This window comes from Falco rusticolus, chromosome 1 (assembly GCF_015220075.1).
Source record: "Falco rusticolus isolate bFalRus1 chromosome 1, bFalRus1.pri, whole genome shotgun sequence".
In the NCBI taxonomy this organism is placed as follows: Eukaryota; Metazoa; Chordata; class Aves; order Falconiformes; family Falconidae; genus Falco; species Falco rusticolus.
This window is the reverse complement of record NC_051187.1, coordinates 12,780,188-12,802,175: the sequence shown is the minus strand read 5'-3', so window position 1 is coordinate 12,802,175 and position 21,988 is coordinate 12,780,188. Positions and strand designations below refer to the sequence as shown.

General features: G+C 53.8%; 1 protein-coding gene across 4 annotated transcripts in view; it reads right to left on the bottom strand.

Moving 5' to 3' along the window:
- SEPTIN9 (septin 9) overlaps positions 1–21,988 on the bottom strand; it is a 144,306-nt gene that overhangs the window by 61,476 nt on the left and 60,842 nt on the right. Inside the window, exon 1 of one of the 4 annotated variants that reach the window (XM_037410287.1) lies at positions 14,513–14,676. The exons of the other annotated variants lie outside the window; for them this stretch is intronic. Coding sequence (XP_037266184.1) covers positions 14,513–14,567 — 55 coding nt within the window. The 5' untranslated portion in view covers positions 14,568–14,676. Of the gene's footprint in view, positions 1–14,512; positions 14,677–21,988 lie in introns of those variants that run through there. 4 annotated transcript variants of the gene reach the window in all.

Here is a 21,988-nt window from a genome sequence, read left to right as displayed (position 1 = left end):
CCGATGCAAGGAAGGGGCCAACTGGGAGGCCTGGGGGACATCCTGAAATCTAAACATCGTCATCCCTGGTTTACCGACAGGGAAGTCGGGAGGCAAAGACAGACGGATGCAACATCAGATTGAATGTTCTGATTGACGCTTGAAGTGGCAACAGTCTTGCCTTTGCCAAGCCCCAGCACCACGCAGGATCTGCCCCCGCGCTCTCAGCCGTGGCAGAGCGGACACCCAGGTCACCCCACACAGCGGAGCCGCACTCAGGCCAGCACCTGTCCTTGGGCTCCGTCCCTCACACAGGTCCCCCTGCATGCAGAGCTCCCTGCCCGGGCAGGCTACGTAAGACTGAAACCCGCAACCCCCGCAGCCAGGAGCGTGTCTAAGGAAACCTGATGGACCTGGTGTCAGACCCTCAGCTCAGGGGCACAAAGCACCACTGAAGGGCATCTCCATCCGTGGGGTGATGCTGTCATCCAGCCACACAGTCGAGGGCCAGTAGCTGCCAGGACCATGTCCTGGCTCATGCCTGGACATCCATGTGTCCCCCCCGCAGCCCTTTTTGCCCCACTCCAGCAAGCCCATCAGACTCCCTGCTCTGCTCAGGAGCCAGCCAGCTGGAAACAAAAGGCTGAATTTCAGGAGGAGGGGAAACGCAGGGAACCACTGCTGGATCCCATCGGAACGCCACGGGCTGCCCACACCCCCCTGCCCCGCAGCACCCAGGCTGGCACGGGGTTGAGGCAGGATGAGGCACAGCCCTGGGGTCCCAAAGGCGAGCCAGTGTGGGGACAGCCTCAGCGTGGGGACAGCCATGCTGCCAGCAAACAGCACAAGCATCAGCCATAAATCCACCCATCCTCTACATCAACAGGGTAATATCAGTGAGATTTAGCCTTTAAAAACCTGAGCTTGAGCTCACACAGGATGCCCGGAGCCAGGGGAGAGACTGAAGCACAGCTGTCCCGCGTCCCGGGACGTCCACCCACCCCTGGGCTGGAGCTGGAGAAGAGCCACCACACAGGAAGCATCTCTTCTGCTCCACGGGGCTGCTATGACCCCCTGGGGTAGGGTCTGGGGACCCTCCATCCCTCGGACACATCCGTTTGCCGGAGAGAAGCCATCTGGCATGGCTGGGTCCAGCTGGCGGGACGGGGGGGGGGGGGGCCGTCCACGTGGCAGCCGCCCCGGCGCTGCTCCGGCAGCAGATCGCAGAGGCAGCTCTGACACCCACCACCCCCCTGCCCCAGCCAGGGCCAGCAGCAGATGCTGGTGCCTCCAGCCTGGGCACCAGGGGCTGGGGGCAGCCACGGCCCCGTCCTGTGGCGGCAGCTCCCCAATGTCCCAAAGGAGATGGGGAGGAAAGCAAGACCCTCGGAGCTAGGCTCACGTGTCAGACAAGCCACGCAACGAGGAGGCACGCAAGGGTTTCATGTGTTAGGATACCAGCTTTGGGCTGCTCTCCCTTTTTGGGGGGAATACCCAAAACCTGCTAAATATGAACGCCAGGCTACAAACCCAGCCAGAATGGGCACTGCAGAGGCTGGGACCAGGAGCTTCCCCAGGATGCTCCATGTTACTGACGAGCAAAAGCCCCCCGCCCCGGGAGCCCCTCCATGCTTGGGGACAGACCGACATGGGCACAGACACACACCCGCATCCCCCAGATGTGGTTCAGACCCTGGGTGCCTGGCACAGGCTCCCAGGGATGGGGTCCCAGCTGGCGTGGGCAGGGAGGGACACACGGGGTGATGCACCCTCAATATTAACCTCCTGCAAACAGCACCACAGCCGCTTTACAGCTACACAGAGAGGAAAGCGCTGAAGCACAACACTGAACACCCACCATGTAAAACCCAGGAAGGGCACTTAATGACAAAATGGTCGGTCCTGCATCTCAAAAATATTTAAACATTGGTAAAAGGAGGGAGGGAGGCAGGCACTAAAGAAAAAGAACGTTTTTCCTCCATTTTATCTGCTCTGTTTTCTGAACCCCTTGGAGCCCTCCCAGCCATGTCACCACCCACCTACACAGGTGAGATGCTCCCTGCGGTTGTGCTTGGCACACCTCGTGCACTGCAGGTCTGCATCTAAGTCTCAGTTCCCAGCACCGTCAGAATGATTAATCCCAAAAAAGTCCCATACTTGGGAGCTGCTCTGAAGTGTCCGTAACTCTTAGGTCTCAAAAACTGAGCTGGAGCTCAGACTCTCCAGCAGAGACTTTTCTATCATTTTCATACTCCATCACACCCTTAATCCAAAAAATAACATTTTAGCTATTTTTTTCCCCAAAATCCCAAATTTAAAACAATGTACAGTCAAGCCCAGTTTGCATTTTGCAGGAAAAGAAAGAGAGCGGAAGCAACAACCCAATGGAGAGCCTTTCCCCAGCTTTGAGCAAAGCCGGGCAGGCAAGAGCAGCAGAGGACACAGCCCAGCCTGGTGCTGCCAGCTCCCTGCTGGATGGGATCTCAGTTTTGTCCACATCAGGCTTTTAAAACCTGCTTGTCACTCCGCCAGCCAGTCTGCGTAGTCCCCATTTATTCCCTTCAATCAAGCACCCTAATAACCTCATGACAGGTGTGTCTGGAGGAACAGTTTGAAAGTAAATGCTCTCAAGGAACCCAGCAGCAAAGGAAACGCTGGCGAGCACCTTTCCTTCATGAACATCGCCTTGGAAATATCTCAATATCAAGTGGTTTGGGGATTTATTTTTGACCCGCTAATGAGGTTTGGATACCAACAACCCTGCTGACCTTCATGGTTCATTCCATGAACCACCTTCGTCATCTCAGCTCCTTTGAGTCCCCCTGCCACTTTCTACTGTTGAAGAAATGGTGGCATCAGTGACCGGGTGGTGGGTCACTCGATAGCAATGCTGGAACTGCTGCACATGGTCCTTTCTTCTGACTTCAAACCCCCTGAAGTGCCCCAAGCCCCGGGCAAACATGCCCAATGTCACTAGCACGGCTGTTCTGGAGCACAGCCATCCCCTACCCTTACTGAAGGGCTGGACCGAATACAACACCCAAAAATGGCTTTTCTCCAGGTCTCAGGGCCCCGCTGCAGAAAGGAGAGAAAGGTCAAAGCCCAGGCACAAAGGGGTTCAACAAGCCTAAGGAAGAGCTGCAAAAGCAAAATTACAGCCACAGGAGACTCAAGCCATCCAGATAATGCCTCCTGTGCTGGCACTGCAGTCCCAACAGGCAGGAAGGGGGTACCACGGGGCTGGGCAAGGAACCGTCACCCCAAGGGAGGGTTAGAAATGGCTCAGCTGTTTCTGACTGCAAAATCACAAGGATGCCCAGGACCCAGTGGCATTCGCTCCCCAATGTTGCCAGTGATTTGCCTGGGGACAAGCTGAAAGCTTCCCCTCCCCTGGCGCTCTGTGGGATGGGATGTCCATCTCTGGCTGCACAGGGATTTCAGTACCCAGCTTGTCCTGCCAGCACCTCTGGCTGCTGCCCCGAGTCCAGCGTGGTCTGGAGAAGGTTGAACACGCCAGACAGGAGAAAGGAGAGGGACTGTGACCATCAGCTTTTGTGTTTCCACCTCGGAGATCGAGACCCACTGCTATGAAGACAATCCTCCTATGCTCCCCTGCTCAGCATCGCCTCTCTCCCGCTTCTTGTGCAAAGAAGAGAGAAGGACCTCAGGAAGCAAAACAGCTTTCAAAAAAAGGGAAAAAGCTTAAAAATAGCCTGTCCTGCCCAGAGCCAGGAAAGGAAAGTAAACAGCCTCTGCTCCAGATGACCCTCCTCCCCGCTTCCTGCAGAGAAGCTGGCGCATCCATTACAACAACAGGAGCGGCAGCCCCGCGGGGCCCCGCGCCCCCACCCGCACCGGGCCGGGGTCCCGCACCGGGCCGGGGTCCCGCACCAGCAGTCATGGCTAATGCTCCACATCCCTGTGGCGCTCCAGGTCCACGTGTCCCTGCCACCCTGGGCCAAGGTGTCCCTGCCCTGAGCAGGGTCCAGGATGGCCACACTGCAGGGTTATCCCCACTCAGTATTTTCCAGGGGATCTTCAGCGCTAGCAGGGCTCCCCCAGCCCCACCAGCAGCGTCCGATCTGCTGGGCGGTGGCGGAGGCAGCTGGCAGGGAAAGGGACAGAGGTGCCGCAGCACCTTCCTTCTCTTCCTCAGAAGGTGCGTGTGCTGTGGGGTGAACACAGAACAGCATCACCATCAACACACGCTTCCCTTTAACTGATTCCAAACCAATTCAGGCAGCTCTGGCTCAGTCCATCACTGCTGAAGGCAGCAGCTCCCCTCCCACAGCATGGAAAGCCCAAAATCCCCTAAAACGGTATTTCCAAGCGCTTGCTTTCAGATGCGGCCTCTGCCCCTGCCAACCACTGCCCACAACCACCGTGCCTGGGCTGGGGACCACTCACTGTGGCATCCCGCTGGAGACCAGACCTTTGCAAACCTCCCAAGGTAGCATTTTGCTCAGCATCACGCAGCCACAGCCCCGCTATGCAGGGCCAGCCAGGCAAGGCCAGCTTTAAAAAATACTGACATTAATCCTGGCAGACGAAGGAGGTGTGGGCTCCCCAAGAAGGCACTGGCTGCCAGCAGCTCTGCTGGCTGTGTGCCGTAGCTCCTGCAAACCCACAATCTTGACCCAAACGTGGTCCCTGTCAGCAGCGGCGCTTTGGGGCAAGAAATGCATGCCTTCATCCCGGCCAAGCAAGCACAGGGCCTGAGAAGTTGCAAAATATTTTTATCTTCCTATTTTGTGTTGTGGCGTTGGGGATGTCTGCACAGCGAGGCCACTGTGTCTTCCCAGTCACCCCACAGCCAGGCACCAGCAAGTCACACGCCACCAGTTAAAGCTGCTCTTTAGGGATCGTGCAAATTGGGAAGAGAGGGCAGAGGTCTGGTTCAAATCCCAGTAGCTCATACAACAGCCAAGATTTTTCTGGAGAAGTCACAAGCAAGTGACACAGCCGGGGCCTCCTATCTACTCGCTTCTGGGAGAGAAGCGTGTCTCTCCTGGGGTGTCCCAGCCGAGCCAAGGGTGCCCAGGTGCCGTGAAGGGCTCCGGCTCCTGCCCAAGGGCTCCACATCTCCGGGTGGGAAGCACCAGGGTTGCACCACACGCCATCCACTGTGGCGCCCTCCGCTCCACTGCCCGGCTCTGGGCACCCGCGGGAGTCAGCGAAGGAACACGTGCTCCTTCTCTTTTCCTTTGTTAAACACAATACCCCCGTAACAGTTGAGGGGATGCTTTATACAAGGAAACCTCTATGCACAGAGCTCGGGAGGAGACAAAAATAAACAGTGAGGGATGCTGGTTCCTCCGAGACCTGCTTCACAACCGGAGCCTTGGGCTCTGCCACGGCCGCAGTGCCCAACTGCTTCCCATTAAACATCCTCTGCCCCTCATGTGGTCTCCGTAACCCAGGGGTTACGTCTGCTTGCTTGCTTAAGCATGGAAAGCTTTTCTTGGGTTTTTCGACACATAAGAGCCTTATGGGACCAGGGCAGCCAGGCGCCCCGTTATTTCACACGATACAATGGTACCATTTGAGAGCGCTGACTTTCTCTAAACTGCTACCAGATGGTCACCTCCTGTTCCCAGGGAGGAAAGAGGGGGAGGCTGCAGGTCTCATCTTTCAAGGAGCCCTTGGAAACCCAACACAGCATTAACCACTCACGGCCCTTAAAAGCTTCCCAGGCCCCTGTCACCAGGCAGCAAGATGCTCACGGCAGTTTTCTACCCCAAGTGGAGTGCAAAGAGCGTGTTCACCCGTGTTACCGCGGGGCTGCCCAGGTCTGGTCCAAACCCACTGTCCGTGATGCTGCTGAATAGCTGTTGCCGTAGCAGAGGTGGTTGGACTGAAGGCTCAGTTAGAGGGACAAGCAGGATGCCTCGTGTATCTATAGGGAGTACATACACTGTGTATTAAACCTGAAGATCCCACAGCAGGAGGGGAAGGGAGCTGCAGCCCTGCTCCAGGGCCAGATCAAGGTATCTCTGCTGGTGCTCACAACTGCACCGAGCCCCTCAGTGGAGTCAAAAACATGGGGCTGAGACGGAAAATTCACTGGCAGTGCAGGCAGCAAACAATGCTACACATGCTCGCGGGACTTTGCAACTACACTAACAGCTTCAAAACAGCCCAAGAAATTTGGATCTCCTCTTACATCTGGAGAAACGAAGGCAGGAAATTTTAAAAGCACCCTTCCCCAGACTAATGGTCATCCAACGTAAGAGAAAAAATAAGTCAAGGTTGCTGGATCCCCTCTCTGTGCTTGCACCATGAGATTTCACACCTTTCTCTTACCAATAAACTAACCTTGTTGCAATATATACATAGAAACAAACACACATATATAAATATAACAACAATCTGCTGCTGTTGCATGACTCTCACACCATCCTGGGTCAGGTGATGAATGTTTTATGCACAAATAAATCCTTTTTCTGACTCTACAAACAGCATTCAAAAGAAGCTGCAACAGATTGCATGGTCTGATACAAATCCCGTGTCACAGATAATGCTGGCACCGTGCTGTCAATGTGCAGTGCTTTCCTGAACGGTGCAAACAGTACCAAGAGCTGAGTTACGGAGGAAAGTTGAGCATTAAGGCAAGTTCAGGGCTCTGATGTTAACCAAAGCTTTTCAAGCTGCATTTCATTCACTCACAACAAGCTACAAAACAGCCTGAGACCGATGCATCAGACCCCTGATTTACCAGAAATGAACATGCAAAAGCAAAGCCAGGACTAAGAATAGGAAAAAAAAAAATATCCATACTCAGATTAATTCAAAATCCCAGCTTTCCCGTGCCTATAATGCAGTTCTAGAAAGGTTTTAGCTTTGATTCTCCATTACACTTTGGTTTACATAACCATTAACCCTCAGCAAAATGCTTCCAGATCAGATCTGTATATTTTACATCCCTTACATTAATTTCATACTTGTACAGAAAATTACATAAAATACAGGGTTATACAGCCCAGCAGATTGCATTACTGGCTCTGCCACAGGCTCTCTGCAGCTTTTGCCTCTAGTCTGTGCTCCAGTTTCATAAGGGGAGAAGGAAGGAGAGAAATAAATCTTCTCTGCGCCTCCCAGGGGACTGCAGATTTGCTTTGGTTCAGTAATATTTCTAAAACACCTTAAAATTATTACCCAGAAGGCAAAAGCATGATGCAGATGGTCTTGCAGACCCAAGACCCACCCTGTGCTACCAGTTGCAATGCTGCTACCACACTGGGTATAGGAAGCTGTGAGCACCCAGATGCCAACCCCAAGAGTCGCCAACCCCAAGAGTCGCCAACCCCAAGAGTCGCCAACCCCAAGAGTCGCCAACCCCAAGAGTCGCCAACCCCAAGAGTCGCGACTCCCAGTGCCCATGCAGGGCAGGGGTAGCAGAGTGACTCAGGTGGGCAACCAGCCGACTGCATGATTAAATCATTAAATGATTAAGTCTCTGCTGGAGAAGGCGCTCTGATGGGTGGTGTTGCAACATGCAGGTTACAAAGCTACGGAAAAGGGTAAAGTAGTAGAAGTGGCTAAAGGAGGGACCCAGGAGCTATTCGGGTCCACTGCCTGCACTGCCAGCTAGCCCTGCAGTGCTGATGCTGATGCCATTGCAGCCAGCTCCAGCATCTCTGCTGGAGAGGACAGCCAGCACCGCAGTGTCAGCAGCTATCCAAACATCCTGAAGGCTGGCAGAGAGTAGAACCTCCCCTATTTTTTCCTCCCTGGTAAAATAAACATGCTTAAAAAACCCATGAAAATCCATCCTTTTCACATTTCCCCATATCTGCACTTCCAATGACCAGATAAAAGAAAGACTGAAATCCCAACCCCAGTCCTCATACCCCTTCCCTCCCAAACCAGTCCAGCAGACCAGTGCCAGAATGATGCTGGGTGCCAATGCCCTCACCACTAACCTCTCCCAGGGCTGGGACAAGCTGAAGAGCACCCAGCTCACTGGGAGAGCACGCAGCTCACCCGGAGCAAGGGGCTGTACAATTTTGTGATGCTTACTCAGCCCGCCACCTCTATGGCTTGGAGGATGGCAGCACAGCCCGATGTGGTCACGGTGTCTCCTGCCCTGCAATCCGCAGGATGCTGCTTGACACTGGTGGCACCTACACCCAGGCAATAGGTTCGTACCCCACCCCAACCTCCTCTAACATGGATGCCAGCAACAGGGCATCTGCTGCAGTGCTGGGAGGATGCAGGGGCACAGACACCCATGATGTCTCACCCTCCAGCACTGAAACCAGCCAAGAGCTAGCTTGGCTGGACCCTGCGCCTAGGTCACCGCTCCAAAGGTGTCCCCAGGAGACCCAAGTGCTGAGCTCGGTCCAGCACCTTCACAAAAGCAATCAGAGTAAAAGCCTGAGTCACAGCCAGTGGGAGATAAGAGCTCTCATTAATCTGAGGGCAGCTTTTCAGAAGAAGTTGAGGGTAATAATAAATCCCTTCGCTGCCCAAGGGCTACTCCCCAGCAGCATCGTTGGCACAGCAGGGAAGGGAGGGAGGAGGGCTCTCCTGCACCAGCACAGCAGGTGGGGGCAAATGAGTAAAGCAGAGGGGTGCCAGGACCACATGACACCCTGCAGGTATGAAACGAGAAGTGGCCAGAACACAACCCTTGCCCCATGCTGAAGGGCATGACAGCCCACCCCTGTCCCACAAAGAGCTCCCCTAAGGGGCGCTGACCCACTCCAAACAGGCACATCCCCATCAAGAGCCGGACTCAGACCCATTGACTCATTTGACAGGCTTCAAACAAGCTCACACAGGGTTTAGTCACTTGGCTTATTGCCTACACGTCCCACCTCTAAAGACCAAGAAGGTGCCAGAGCTCAACTGTGGCGGGAGGAGGGAGGGAGGCTGGGAGAGAGAAAAGAGTCCGCATAATGGTCCTGCAGAAAGACATTGCCTTAAATATCAAATATCAGAGTCAAAATCACGAATATCTGGAGTGATTATGGGCTCTGAAGTCTCCATTATTGTCTTTGGATTTATGACAAATCCCAGTCCAGGCTTTTGTGGCTGCTGTCGGTCCTGGCTCCTGAGAAATGGGCTGAGCAGCTCCCTGCAAGAAACAGCGGCAAGACAGAAATGAAGCCAGCACTCACAACAGCGAGGCCACAGGACAGCCGAAGGGCCAGGACTCTCCCTCAGCAGCGGCTTTGCTGGCGTGTATTGGCCAAGAGATATAGACATGGACACTCAAATCTTATCAGGCATGACCCAACGTGTTCTAGAGGTGCTTCCTACTCACTCCATCGCCATAAAGCACCAAGAGTCAATGAGCAAAGGGTAAAGCAGAAGAATGATTATACTTGAGGTGAGTCTCTTACTAAGGGAAAGATGCTGCCAAAATCCCAGAGACCGGCGAGTACTTGGAAGAGCCAGCATGGTATCCATGCCCCACACCTTGACTCACCTCCAGGCACCAGCGGTATGCTTGCACAGCCAATGTAGCTGCCCTGATCCCGGTGTAAAAACTCATCCTCCCTCTGTTCCTTCCCACCCAGCCACTTCTGAAAGGTTTCTTTATGATTAGCACAACGCTGTGCTCACTTTGCCCAAGACTGATCTCAAATGGAAAGTAAGAGCTCCCCCATACCAGCCAAGACTGGAAACCCTCCATGCTGACGTACAGCCAAGGACACTCCGCTCCATGCTGCAGTGGTTGCCCGTCCCCAAGGACAAGTAGCCCAGCCTTCCTTGCAGAAGATGACTATAAACAATGACCTTTGGATGATCCTACATCCTAACCGGGGCCAGAGGCTATCCCCAGAGCCCAGCTCACGTGGACAGAGAGATACATGTCCTGTTCTTCCCTTTCCCACTCCCTCACAACCTTTTTATTCCCAAGGAACTAAATATACATAGGGGAAAAAAACCAACCACAATGGCAGGTCTCCGCTGCCGCAACCAGGCAGATGCAGTTTTTCCACTCTGCATCGAAAGCCAGTTCTGCAGGGGAAGATACAACTTCTGCTGGGGAAGATACAACTCCTGCCTTCCCACAGGCACCTTCCCCGGCTCCTTCCTCCCCACTACACTCTGATTTGGCAGAAACCCCCATTCACCCCAACCTTTTGTCTCAGATTCAGAAACATAGATAGGAAGAGCGGAAAAAAGAGAGAAAACTCTCTGAAGTGCCTGTAAAGCTGGCCTTTGAGGATATCAGAGGTGACTTGCTGTCTCAGAGCAGCATGCTACATCGATCAGCTGGGAGAGTGGCACCGGCTCTGCCCACACCGGGCTGGTGATGAACAGTACCAGAAGAGACTAACTGCAGTATAACTTTTTGGGGACAGCCCAGGAAATCCAACAATTGACATTCAGGAGCTTTGCTTCACTCCTAGGGTTGAGATGATCCAAGATATAATCTGAAAGATCTTTTTGCGTTTCCTTTTCCAGGCATTGAACCTCCACACACGTGGGACCATTAGTCACACACCCAGCCTCCCAGCCCGCTCCCATGCATGCAAACCCGGGCAAGCACTCATCCTGCCAACGCTGAGGCAGGGCTCACAGGGGGGACCCTGAATCCAAGTGAGGTGCTTACACAAACACGAAGCACATCCCCTCTCGGGGGCCTTTCACTGTGCTGAATTCAAGCCACATCACCCACATAACATCACGACCATCCCTCTGGCACGTTCCTGCTAATATTAGCAGCAGGGCTGAGTCCCAGCATCTGCAGCACGCGGGCAGCAGCTGCTCCCCATGGCAGCAGGCGTGCCAGCCCCGAGCAGCCCAGGGGACACACCACGGCCACGTGTCCCAAAGGCATCCTGGGCATTTGGACAAGTAAATTTTAAGGACAAGCCCATGAGATTTGTGCACATAGAAAAGCCTATTTCTAATACAGCCCCCTCCTGAAAACAACCTGGCTAGTGGTTTTTAATCTTGAACAACCCTTAAAACCAGGGCGTAACTTAGCAAAAGTCAGTACCTCATCGAGACTAAGTCTGTGGCTGAAACACTAGAAGTACCCTGCACAGGGTGGTGCAAGACGGGTATGTCTGTAGGGAAAGTGTCCAATAGTGGGGAGAACTTAAAAAAAAAATAAAATAAAGAGAAAGAAAACCCAGAGAAGCCTTCCTATCAGCACCAATGTGTCCTGGCAGGGCTGCAGGCTCCCTGCCCCCGGCACCCAGCTCCACACAGTGCAGACTGCTCAGACCACAGCGCACCCACCAGCAAGCACGCGAGGGCGCTGGGCTGGAGGGAGCAGGTGAATCGGGGATGAAGAACCATCAACAAAGGCTGTCTTGTGGTTTCTGCCAGAGGGAAGCTGCAAGTCTGTGCCCCCCGCTGGCTCTAGCTCCAGACATGACACTGAACCCCTCGGCACCACCCTGCCACTCCACACGCTTACAGCCCCACGCGGCATTTACTCTCACTCGCAGCTTGCACCCACTATGACATTTTGTGTTTCAACATTACAAGGAAATGAATCTGGTGTTAACTGACAGCATTGGCAGAGGCAAGGAGTGCTCAGCATCGCTGCTGCCAACTCAGCCAATTCACCATCAGCAACTGCCAGCAAAAATGTGCCTCAGTTATCCCGGGACTCTGCTCAGCAGCAGCCACATCCCACTGGGATGAGGGGCCAGAGCAGATCTCTTCTCTCTTACTACAGGCAGTAGATCAAGAGTGCACAGTGCTTTAAATCTTTATCAGGATGATAAGTATCATGTTGCAGAGTTATCTTTGGTCACCATTGCAACCAACCAAAGCTGTGAGCAGCAACATCCATGCCTCTTCACAGTCAAACGTCACAGACATCGACACTTCACATCACCCAACTGGAACAAGAACACGATGGTTTGGGGTTTACACAACATTAACACACTGCACAAGCATCCCACCACCCGGCTTGATTTACCACTACAGGTTCCCTTCCCTGACGCTTAGGCGTCTGTGTCTGAGACTCGGGGGAGCTGAGCAGCTCACAGCCCCCTCCGAGGCAGAGGTGAGCCGCAACTGCAGCTGAACCAGCCACGCTTCTGAAAACCTCCCAAAATCTATAAACCTAGGGACAGAGCTGTTGTGCTCTGTAAATCCTGGCTAGCCACAGACCTAACAATGACCTCCCCCATTAGAGACGAGGAAGTTCTTGCCAGTCAAATAAGCAGGATTAGTGCCCTCCTTGCAGGACCTGCCGGCTCAGTCCGAGGCGGACACACATACTGCTGCCTAGATCCGACCATCCCCATCACATCACCAGGCACATGGAAACACGCGCTCTGCTGTGCTGTGTTTCCCTCTCACGTTGCTTTGATTTGGAAACTAAACTGGACTTGAGTACCCCATACTCCTTCCCCCTCCCTAAGGGCCCTTGCAGCCCCCTCAGGCTCACGGCGGCTGGCAGCTCCCTGGCAGTAGCCCACAGCCGAGCCAGCAGCTCCCAGCCTTCTGCAGCCCAGCCGGCACAAGAAACCTGTTGGTCCTATGCCAGGCAGGGATGCTACGGTCCTATGCCTGGCAGAGATGCTACGAGGAAAGCAGGCTGGAACAACCAGGGTGATTCGGGAGGGCAGGCAGTATGTGACCGGCAAGAACAAAGAGGGCTCTGGCTGCTGGGTGATCTGGTGTTTCTGGTCCATGGTATTTTTGGCTGATCTCTCCTGCTTGGCCACGGGCTGCCTGGGGCCAAGATACCCACCCAGCAGACACCAACACTGCATCTCCTGCCCTACAGGCTAGAAATTAATTGCCTTGTTCTTGGGAAGCTGCTATGCAACCCAGAAAACTAATTAAATTGTGAAACAGTAGCCTGGATCCCTGCTCAAGGGCAAGGCCAGACCTTTTGGCTGTAGATGCAGAGAGCTTTCCCCAGCCTCTCCCTCTGCACAGGCAGCAGCTATAAAGTGCTCCATGGACTGAATAAAAAAAAAAAACAACCAAAAAAACACTGCAAAGTAGCTGAGTGCCACCAAGGAGAACACACAGCCCGAACAAGAAGCCCTGGGGCTCACAGCAGAGCCTTTATCATATCCAAGTAGGGAATTACTCATTCTTCAGAGATTTAAATGCAATTGGGGCAAGCGAGAGGAAAGGCTATAATTACATCAGCGCTCTGGAGCCCTGCGGTGGGGAAGCTCATGAGTCCCCAAAGGACAGTTACAAAGGCGCCGTTGAGCCCCGAATGCCAAACCAACGGTGTATTTGGGTCGCTCTCTGTGTCCCAACGCTTGTTAGTCCCAGTCTTCCCAAGGGACATGACTTTCCTCAGCCTCCTGCTAAGCCCTCTGCTCCCAGATTTAGCCGAAGAAAGCTGAGGGGCTGGAAAAAGAGAGCATGAACGTGGCTAAACCTTACGAGGAGGGCAGCAGAGACCCCAGCCCTGGCCACCCGTTTCCTGCCTGACCTGGAAGAGGAACCCTGGTGCTCTCAGCTTCCTCAGCTACCCAGCAGGAAAAACACCCGCTCCTTCCCGAAGGCACGGCTGGATTCCCGTGTCCCAGCCTGCAGCCACACGCGCAGCCCCTGGCTAAGCTTTCACCACGGCCCCCACATCTCCGCTATTGCTCGGGTGGATTATTTTTTTTTTTTTTGGTTGGGGTTTTTTTGTTTCTAGAAACCGCTGCATGAAGCTCAGTTTGGGCCGCTGCCAGGACACGAGAGCGCATAGGGCCCGAGCTGCTCTTCCAAAACTCTGCTTAGGAAGATGAGCTCCCCCGAGCCGATCTCTCAACGCCTGCTCAGACACGAACCCCCGTCCCTCTCCTGCCTGTATTTAACTCTCATACCCATCTGGCAGCAGCGCGCTTCTCCCCTGGCTTGTTTGCTTGCCTGAAAAGCGCCACAGATGCTGGGGGAGACGACATCCCCGTCGGTGGGCCCAGGGGGCTGCCAGGAGACACCGCACCGGGGAGCCCCGCAGCCATCGGGCAGCTGGGGCTGGGCCACGGGGCAACGGCAGCGGCTCCTGGGGCCGGCGGGTCCCGCTGCGGGCACGTCAGGGACCGGGGTGCGCGACACCCCCCCCCCCCCCCCCCCCCCCCCCCAGGGCTGCGCTCGCATCCGCAGTCGGGGGCCAACAGCGGGGCCGGGGTGTCCGGGGACCTTCAGTCTTGTCAGGCGCGTGTTCAGCTCTAAGCAGCACAAGCCAACTTGGGGAAGGGCAGGGAAGGGAAAACAGCCCGTGAGATCCTGCCGTGGCAGATAACTGCCGGGCGCGACCGCTCCGAACAAAAGGCACGGGAGCCCCGGCCCGGGCAGACGCCGGGAGATGCGGGCACGGCGCTCCGCCCGGCACGGCACGGCAGGGCTGGGCTCGGCTCCCCCCGTACGGCACGGCAGGGCTCGGCTCGGTTCCCCCGGCACGGCAGGGCAGCAACGAGGGGCAGGCGGGGGCGGGGGGGGGACTCAGTCCCGTTCCGCCGCGCCCCCCCAGCGCTGCGCGGTGCCTGCCAGGGGCGCAGACGAGCCGCGCGCTGCCCAGCCCGGCCCGCACCAACTTCTCCCGCTTCTCCCCGGTTCAACCCCGAACCAGCAGCACCCGCAGCCCCGGGCCACCCACCTTCGAAGTCGGAGATGATGCCCTCCAGGTGCGCGTTGACGGCCGGGTCGGCCATGGCGGGGCGCGGGGCACTGCCCCCCGGCTCTGCGGGGCGCGGGCGGGCGGGTGCGCGCAGCCGCCGCCTGCGGCCGAATGAATGGCGGAGGGCGAGAGGCTGCGGCCGGCCCCCGCGCCCGCGGGCAGCCTGCCATGGCCCCGGCCCGGCCCAGCGCGGCCCAGCCCGGCCCAGCCCGGCCCCCTCGCCGCGCACTGGCTGCTCCCCACGCCCGTCACCGCCGCCCCCGCCGCCGCGCCGGCCCCTCCGCGCAGCGCCGGGCGGGGGGGGGCGCGTCGTCCACGCTGGAGCTTGTCCCGCATCCCGCCCCCCGCATCCCGGGGACACGCACCGGGCACGAAGCCCGTGGGAGAGGTAACGACCCTCGGCTGCCCCACAGAACCAGCCCCACCGGGTGGGTTAGGGCACTGATGTTGCCAGCACCGGTAACCCATTCCCTTTTCAGCTTGCCCTTCTTTGGGAAGGAGCCACTCGGCCGCCCTCCTCTATTTTTATAATTTCTGAAAATCAAACCGGAGCACTAGCTAGCAGCGCTAACGCAGCACTACCCCAGCCAAGCCACTTCTGCAGCCAGCTCTGGAAGATCACGGCCAGAGCAGCAGAAGGGGCTGCAAAACCTGCCTCGAAGCGAGCACACAGCCAGGCACCTCTGGGCCCAGCATCCCTGCACTAGGCACCTCTGAACCGGACACCCCTGCGCCAGGCATCAGGGTGCTGCAGCTGGCTCCTCTCTGGCCAGACATCTCCTCTCCAGCCTCTGGGCATTGACACCAGCCCCCTCGAGCGCCCTGCTGCCTTCCCTCCACCTCTCACACCCTCCCGGTTTGTGCAGCTCTCCACTCATTATCTGATGTTTCTCCCTTCCCATGTTGATTCAGATCCTGCCCTCCTGACCCTCTTTTTATCCTCCCCACCCTGTGTTTTAGTAGCATCATTTAAAAGTGATGATACCCACTGAAATGTGTCCAGGCACATCAACAGGAAAAGAAGAATTAATGGGCTGGGGTTAGAGTCCACTTTGGGTGAACCATAAAGAAAAATTATGCAAAACAGTAGTACTGTTACCATATGTTCCTGCAGAAAATACGTGCTTCATCAATTATGTCACACTTTTAATTTTACACTTCCAAAGTCTGCAAACACCACAGACTCCCCAAGAGTGTATGTGAACCAGAAAATGAAACCAACAGCACCAATTTCCCAGACTCAAGAAGTTCCACGTTTTCCATGCTGTTAATAGCTTGCAGTTTTAACCCAAGGTAAGGCATTGCTTTAAAAGTTGAGAAGAGAACAGCTTAAAAGTCCTGAGAACACACCTTGACAATAGAAGCTGGTACTCGGACAGACACGGTGGTTTTCCTCCCCTTTCACAGGCAGCAGCGCACAGCGCTCTCGTTTCTTGCACTCATAGCGATGTCAGAAACCAACATACCACAACAGTGCAGAGAAGAACAGGCTCTGCATCTCTGTGCAATCACAATATGGAAATGTAAATGCCTCCCTGTGCCATACATGGTCCCTAAAGCCCCTGCTGCGCACCTCCCCAGCAGCCCCGGTACCCGAACGCTGGTGCCTTAGAGCAGGACAGGACCGAGCATGGACCAGCGGCTCTGCATGCTCTGCAGGCGGCGGTGGCTGCCACATCATGCAGCATCCCGTGCCGGCTGGCCCACACCCAGGGCATTGATTTTCGAAAGAAAGCGGCTTTATTTTTCTCTTCTCAGCTGCTCATATGCAGGTCACATCCACAATCCATTTCAAGCAGGTAGAAACGTAGCTGTCAATAGTTAACCTTGGTTACTGAACAAGAAAAAAAGCTATTTCATTAAAATCTGTCGATGGCTCTGTTGCTGGGGCAGCAGGACCTAGACCAGCCTTTTGCCAAGGCCCTTAAGCACCATGACTCCCCAGGAGGCTGTCAGCCCCAGGTTGTAGAATGGGCTTAAAGGGGATAAAATCAACTAAGCAAGACAAACCAAAAATCAATACTATAAAAAAGATTTTGAAAAAGCAGTAAGGTCACCTGGGGAAGGACTGAGCACATTTTTTGATGTTCAGAGTCTCCCCCCTTGCAAACCCCATAAGATTCAGCGTCAGACCCACTGCCTGGAGCTGGTGGCACCCCCTGAACTAGGTCACACAGGCATCGGTGTGGCACTGTGATGGAGACTGTTTCTGAGGTCAGCTGGAGGCAAGAAGAAGTAAACCACTAGAAAAAAACCCCTATTGTTTCATGGATTATGAGTAGTGAGTGTCACAATGACACCCGCCAGTCTCATGAAGCTGGTGAAGAAGCTCAAAGCAGCAGAAGAGCTTGAGGCAGTTTTGTTTAGTCCCAGTTCCCTGGGTCACTCTGCATTCCCCTAAGCAAAGACGTTATCATCCTGGATCTAATAAAGGTTTAGCAAACCAACAGGCCTAGAGGAGAGCCCCAAGAAGTGTGAAATAAAATATCCGGACTGTAAGTAGGAGTTCATTTTCATTAAAACCAGCTGGTTAATATTGCACCCATGTGCACCTAACACACGGAGAGGGGGAGAGGAAGACGGAAAATTACAGCAGCCGAAGAATAACAAGAATATCCAGAGCTCTAATAGTAAATAGTTAAAGCAGGAAGGTATGTAAACAACTCACTCCACAGCACATAACCCAAGCGCCTGCTAGTAGAGGAGGAGCAAGCTTTCCTTCGGCAGACAGGCCCATCCTTCTCTCTCCTGGAGACTTTCTTGCACCTTTATCTGACTTAGCCATGGTCACAGGCATGGCTTCGCAACAGCCAGAGACCAAAAAAATAATTGACTTGTCCCGTCTGCTCATCACAACTAAACACCATTTCATCTGGTTTTCTACCTGCATGCTGAACCCAAAACCTCGTGTTTAGCTAAATACTTCTTCCAGAAAGGGGGCAGCCCTGGGAAGCTAAGCACCCACCCCAGAGGGATGGAAAATTCACCACCTCCCCTGGAATTTATTTCCAGGGCTCCCCATCAGCATAGCACAAGCATGTGCCGTGCTGCTCATCCCAACAAATTTCGGCACAGGCCCTGCTTTGCCCTGTCTGGTAGATCGAGGAGATTAAGGACCCTGAGCCTTCTCCTGATGATGAAAGATCTCCCACACTGATCACATCACCTGCATTCCCTTTGATAAATTAATCAGGTTCTGCTCCTTCTGTCCTTAGTGTCAGGTATTTTCTTCAGTCCCTTAGTCCCTTATCTGGCTTTTCTGCTCCTTTCTCCCAACATTTCACAAGTGTTTGTCACTGGATTTTTATTTTTATTTTAATAAAGAGTGCGAACTCACTTTTCAAAAGAAAGGGAGCAGATCACATCTCTTCTGCTGCTTACTCCTCCCGCTGCTCACATAACCAAGGGTCTCACTGACTATCGTATCAGAGTACTCGAGCTCCTGGTCAGCTGAGAACTTTGGGATACTTCACACAGCAACTGCTGCCCAAGGGACAATCCCTCTTCTGCAAATCACCGGCTGCAGGAGGGTTTTAAGCCAATGGCTTTACTTGCTGTATTGCATTACAATGGAAATATTTCTTATTTCCTTACTAACAGAGGGCACTGACTGCCCAGTCCTTTTCTCTTCGCCATCATTCTGCTCTCCAGATGAGCAATAAACTTCTTGCAAAGTTGTTTTGTTGGCGTAGAAGTGGTTTCCTGACCCCAAAAAGGCACAGTCTGTAAAATCTGCTGATCACTTAGTTACAGATACCAAGCTAAAACTAGCTTGATACCATGATAGCTGGCAGCTGCAAGAAACCTTGACTCGTGTCCCCTTGTACCTTATCCCTGGGTTCTCCTGCACTCCAGGCAGTGATGGACCTTGAAGGGCTTCTCCAGATCACAGCACAATCTCCTCCAGAAGCAGCCAGTGCTGGCCACTGCCTCTGCCCTGACATAGGCGCAGGGGGACCATGATGCAGAGCAGACCTAGAAAGTCACTTCAAGGAGAAGAAAAATGTAAGAGACAAAAAACCCAAGGAGATGGTAGCTGCCAGCATTAGAATATCCTTTGCCAAGATAGGCCAAGGCAGAAAAGGGACTTTCCTATCCACGCACATTTTAACCAGCACTGCACAGTTTCCTTGCAAGCTGCTAAGAATGCAGTCTTTCAGGCAGATTTTCCTCCTCCCACAAGTCAAGGTTTTTCTGAACCCATGCAGCTCTTATCGCTCTCACAATCTGCTGCAGTCATGAGCGTCAGGCTCAGTTAGAATAGGTGGCATGAGTCATTGTGGCTACCTGAATCTTAAATTCTCTCATACACAAAAGCAGGTAATTAATCCACAGCACCTTCCCTTCTCTCCTCCTATTTTAATTAGAAAACAAACCTGTTTATTGATTCTGGCCTCATCTATAAAATGCTTTGAGACTTGGTGACCAAAAGTACTATGTAGAGGCAGACAAATATTGCTATTAACCACCTAATGTTTCTGTTGAGAGTCCAAATATCTTTTCTTGTTGATGATCACAGATGAAACATCCTTCCCAGCCCTTCTGGGTAAGCACAGTGTGTGGGTGGAGGCTCTTGCACCACACAACACCAACTCCCAGCATCCATGGTGGTCCAGCACCCCCACGGCATCGCTTCGAGCCAATGTACAGGGCAGCACTGGCTGCACCATCCACTGGCTGCTGTCAGATGGGCAGCACCAGTGCAGGGGAGCACGTAGAAACAGACGTATAATAACCCAGACAAGGCAGATTTGAAAGGCGAAGGGATGGTGAGTCACATCTCTTCTTCCTAAGCCAAAAAACAGACTCTTGCAATGACTTTCCCTTCTGCTCCTCTGCTCCCTGTGCTTTCTGAGTTCTTGTGCCCAGAAAACATTTCTGCTTCCAGATCCACCAGGAAGAAGTGCAATGATCTCTGTATTACAGGTGGGGAAACTGAGGCACATAGCAGACATCACTCAGAAATAGGGAGCTGGCAAGTAATAAGACCAGACCTGGCTGCAGTGGTGAGCAGTGTCGAATCCAGCCCCCAGCTCCTTGGGAAGTGCCAGTGTCACTGGCTGGGAACGGGGGGGATTCTGGAAGCAAAACCAGAGACGCAGTTCCCATCATCTCCACCCATGCTTTCATGTCAATGACGGCATGAATCCAGTCCTGCTGATTACGCAGGAACTGTCATGAAGAAAGGCTCTTTCCCAAGACTTCAGGCTCTTCCTGCTTCCCAATGAGTAGGAAACACAGTGAGAACGGTCACACTTTAGTGCTAGTCATACTTCTTCCTTTGCAAGGAAACTAAGATCATGGGAAAAGTCTAAAAAATTCATAATAGGTTTGCTGATTTGAGATTTCTGGATCATTAACTGATTTTGTTGACAAAGGAGATGTGGCCAGATCTCATCCCTTAGTGCCACAGAGCTATGCAGCCCCTGTGCACAGAAAAGGTCAGGTAACCGTGAAGACTGGATAACAGAAATAGGATAAAATCTGGAAGAACAAAGGAAGATCGGTACCTAAAGGGCTTTTAATAAAGTCTTTCCATCAATGCGCAGGACCTCACGGCACCAGTGGGTCCCAGCATGACCATGAGCCGCCAACGCCATGCAGTCACAGCAAGAGCGCTCCTAGAATGTGGTAAGCAAGATACTTTGAGCAGCAAAGCAGAAATCACTAGTGCTCCATCTTGAGTCATCCTGGCTACCCAGCATGAGTGATAGCCAGCAGAACTGAAGGTGGAGAGGGGATGAGACTGCTAGAAGCATCACATGTCGATGCGCCACAGGGGAGAGCTGCTGAGGGCAAACACCACTGCTGCCAAGGGAACAAAAAGAAAGCCCCAATCAAACCCCAAACATGGTTGTGGTATAAACAGGTCAATAAGAGCTAGAAATGAGAAGATTTTAACAGCTAGTGATGGGAGATATGAAGGGACTGCTGTGAAATCAAGAGGGCAAAAAGCAAAAAGGGTTTCAAGGTGGGGCATGGCTCTTCGTTGGAAACCCAATGTGACATGGGGAAGGAGATGGTCCCTGAGCCTACAGCTTCTCAGGCATCCACTGCACAAACAGGGAAAACTGCAGACTTGGTGTTCTGGGACACCCCTGGCGCTGAGAGGCCCCATCAGCACTGGGCAAGCGGAGGAACAACCACAGGCACAAGGTCCCCACAGCTGCTTCTCCCCTACCTCCAGCGGAGACGCAGCAGTGGGGGCCAAGGCTTAACTTTGTCTTAGGTTTAACTCCACCAAGCCAGCATGCAGAGCAGGTACCAGCTTGCTCTCAAACAGGACAAGGGAACACATCACGTGGTTACACCGAGCAGGGCAAGCAGAAAACCAGCATCCATCCTTTCACCTGCTAATCTGAAGAGCCGAGTCTTTCCCGTGGCTCACATTTGCAAATTTTTAACGGTCCCCAACACCTCCCCTGCCTCTGTGGGGACCGATGAAGTCACCCTGGGTTTCCACCAGTGCTAAGGTGGGATTCAAACCAGGCACCTGGTCCCAGCGCCTGCCAGCAGGAAGGATGCCGCTGGTTAGCACCCACTGTGCTCGGATCCAGTGGCACGTGGCTGGGCTGTGGGGGCACAGCTCTGCCCCTCAACGAAGACCTTCCTATGCACTCCAAGCCTCGTCAACTCCAACAGGTAATTTGGACTGTATGCATGGGCCAAGCTCACTGCAGGCCCCACCAACCTCACACCAGTGTCGGAGCCCAGCTTGATGCATCTCATGCCGAGCCAGCGATTCCGGCTATTGTGCGTGCGAGAGCCTGGAAAGGGAAACGCTGAGCCTGGCCCAGGCGCATGGCCCCAGCACCAGCCAAGCGCACACCCAGCGCCCCGGTGGTCCCAGGAGGGCTGGGGAGCCGGGGGGTCCCCACCGCAGCGCGGAGCAGGCTGGCAGCCCCCGTGCCTGGGAAGGGAAGCGAAGCGCAGCTCCCTGATGTTGATTGAACGGCGGGGAACGCTTGCAGGGGAAGGAAATGGAAAGAGGATCAGGAACTGCATCTGCCTGAACCTCACGCAGTTAAAACAAACTCGGTCTCGTGCCCTTGTTCATCTCTTTTAGTTTCAGGTCAGACTTTCCTAAGAAACTGGGAGGTGCCATTTAGGATCCAAGCAGGAAACTGACTTAATTATCTTAATTATTTTTTTAAAAATGTAATCATTAATTACTGCATTTTAAAATTAAGACCAAACAGGCATAAAAACCAGTGCTGTGTGACAGCACAGATGTTTTAATAGAAATGAGAGGCTTCAGAAACCTCGCTCATCCTCTAATGAGTTTAACACACACATGGCACAGCACGTTTCCATTGCAAAGCCTTCCCGTGCAGCTGAGGGTGCAGCTGACTCCAGAAGAAACTGCAGTGCCTGGACCTCGAGGCAGGGAAGTCCTCCCTGCCGTTTGCACCACATGCAGTCTTATGGTAGTTGCAGGGGAGAAAAGGGGAGGCG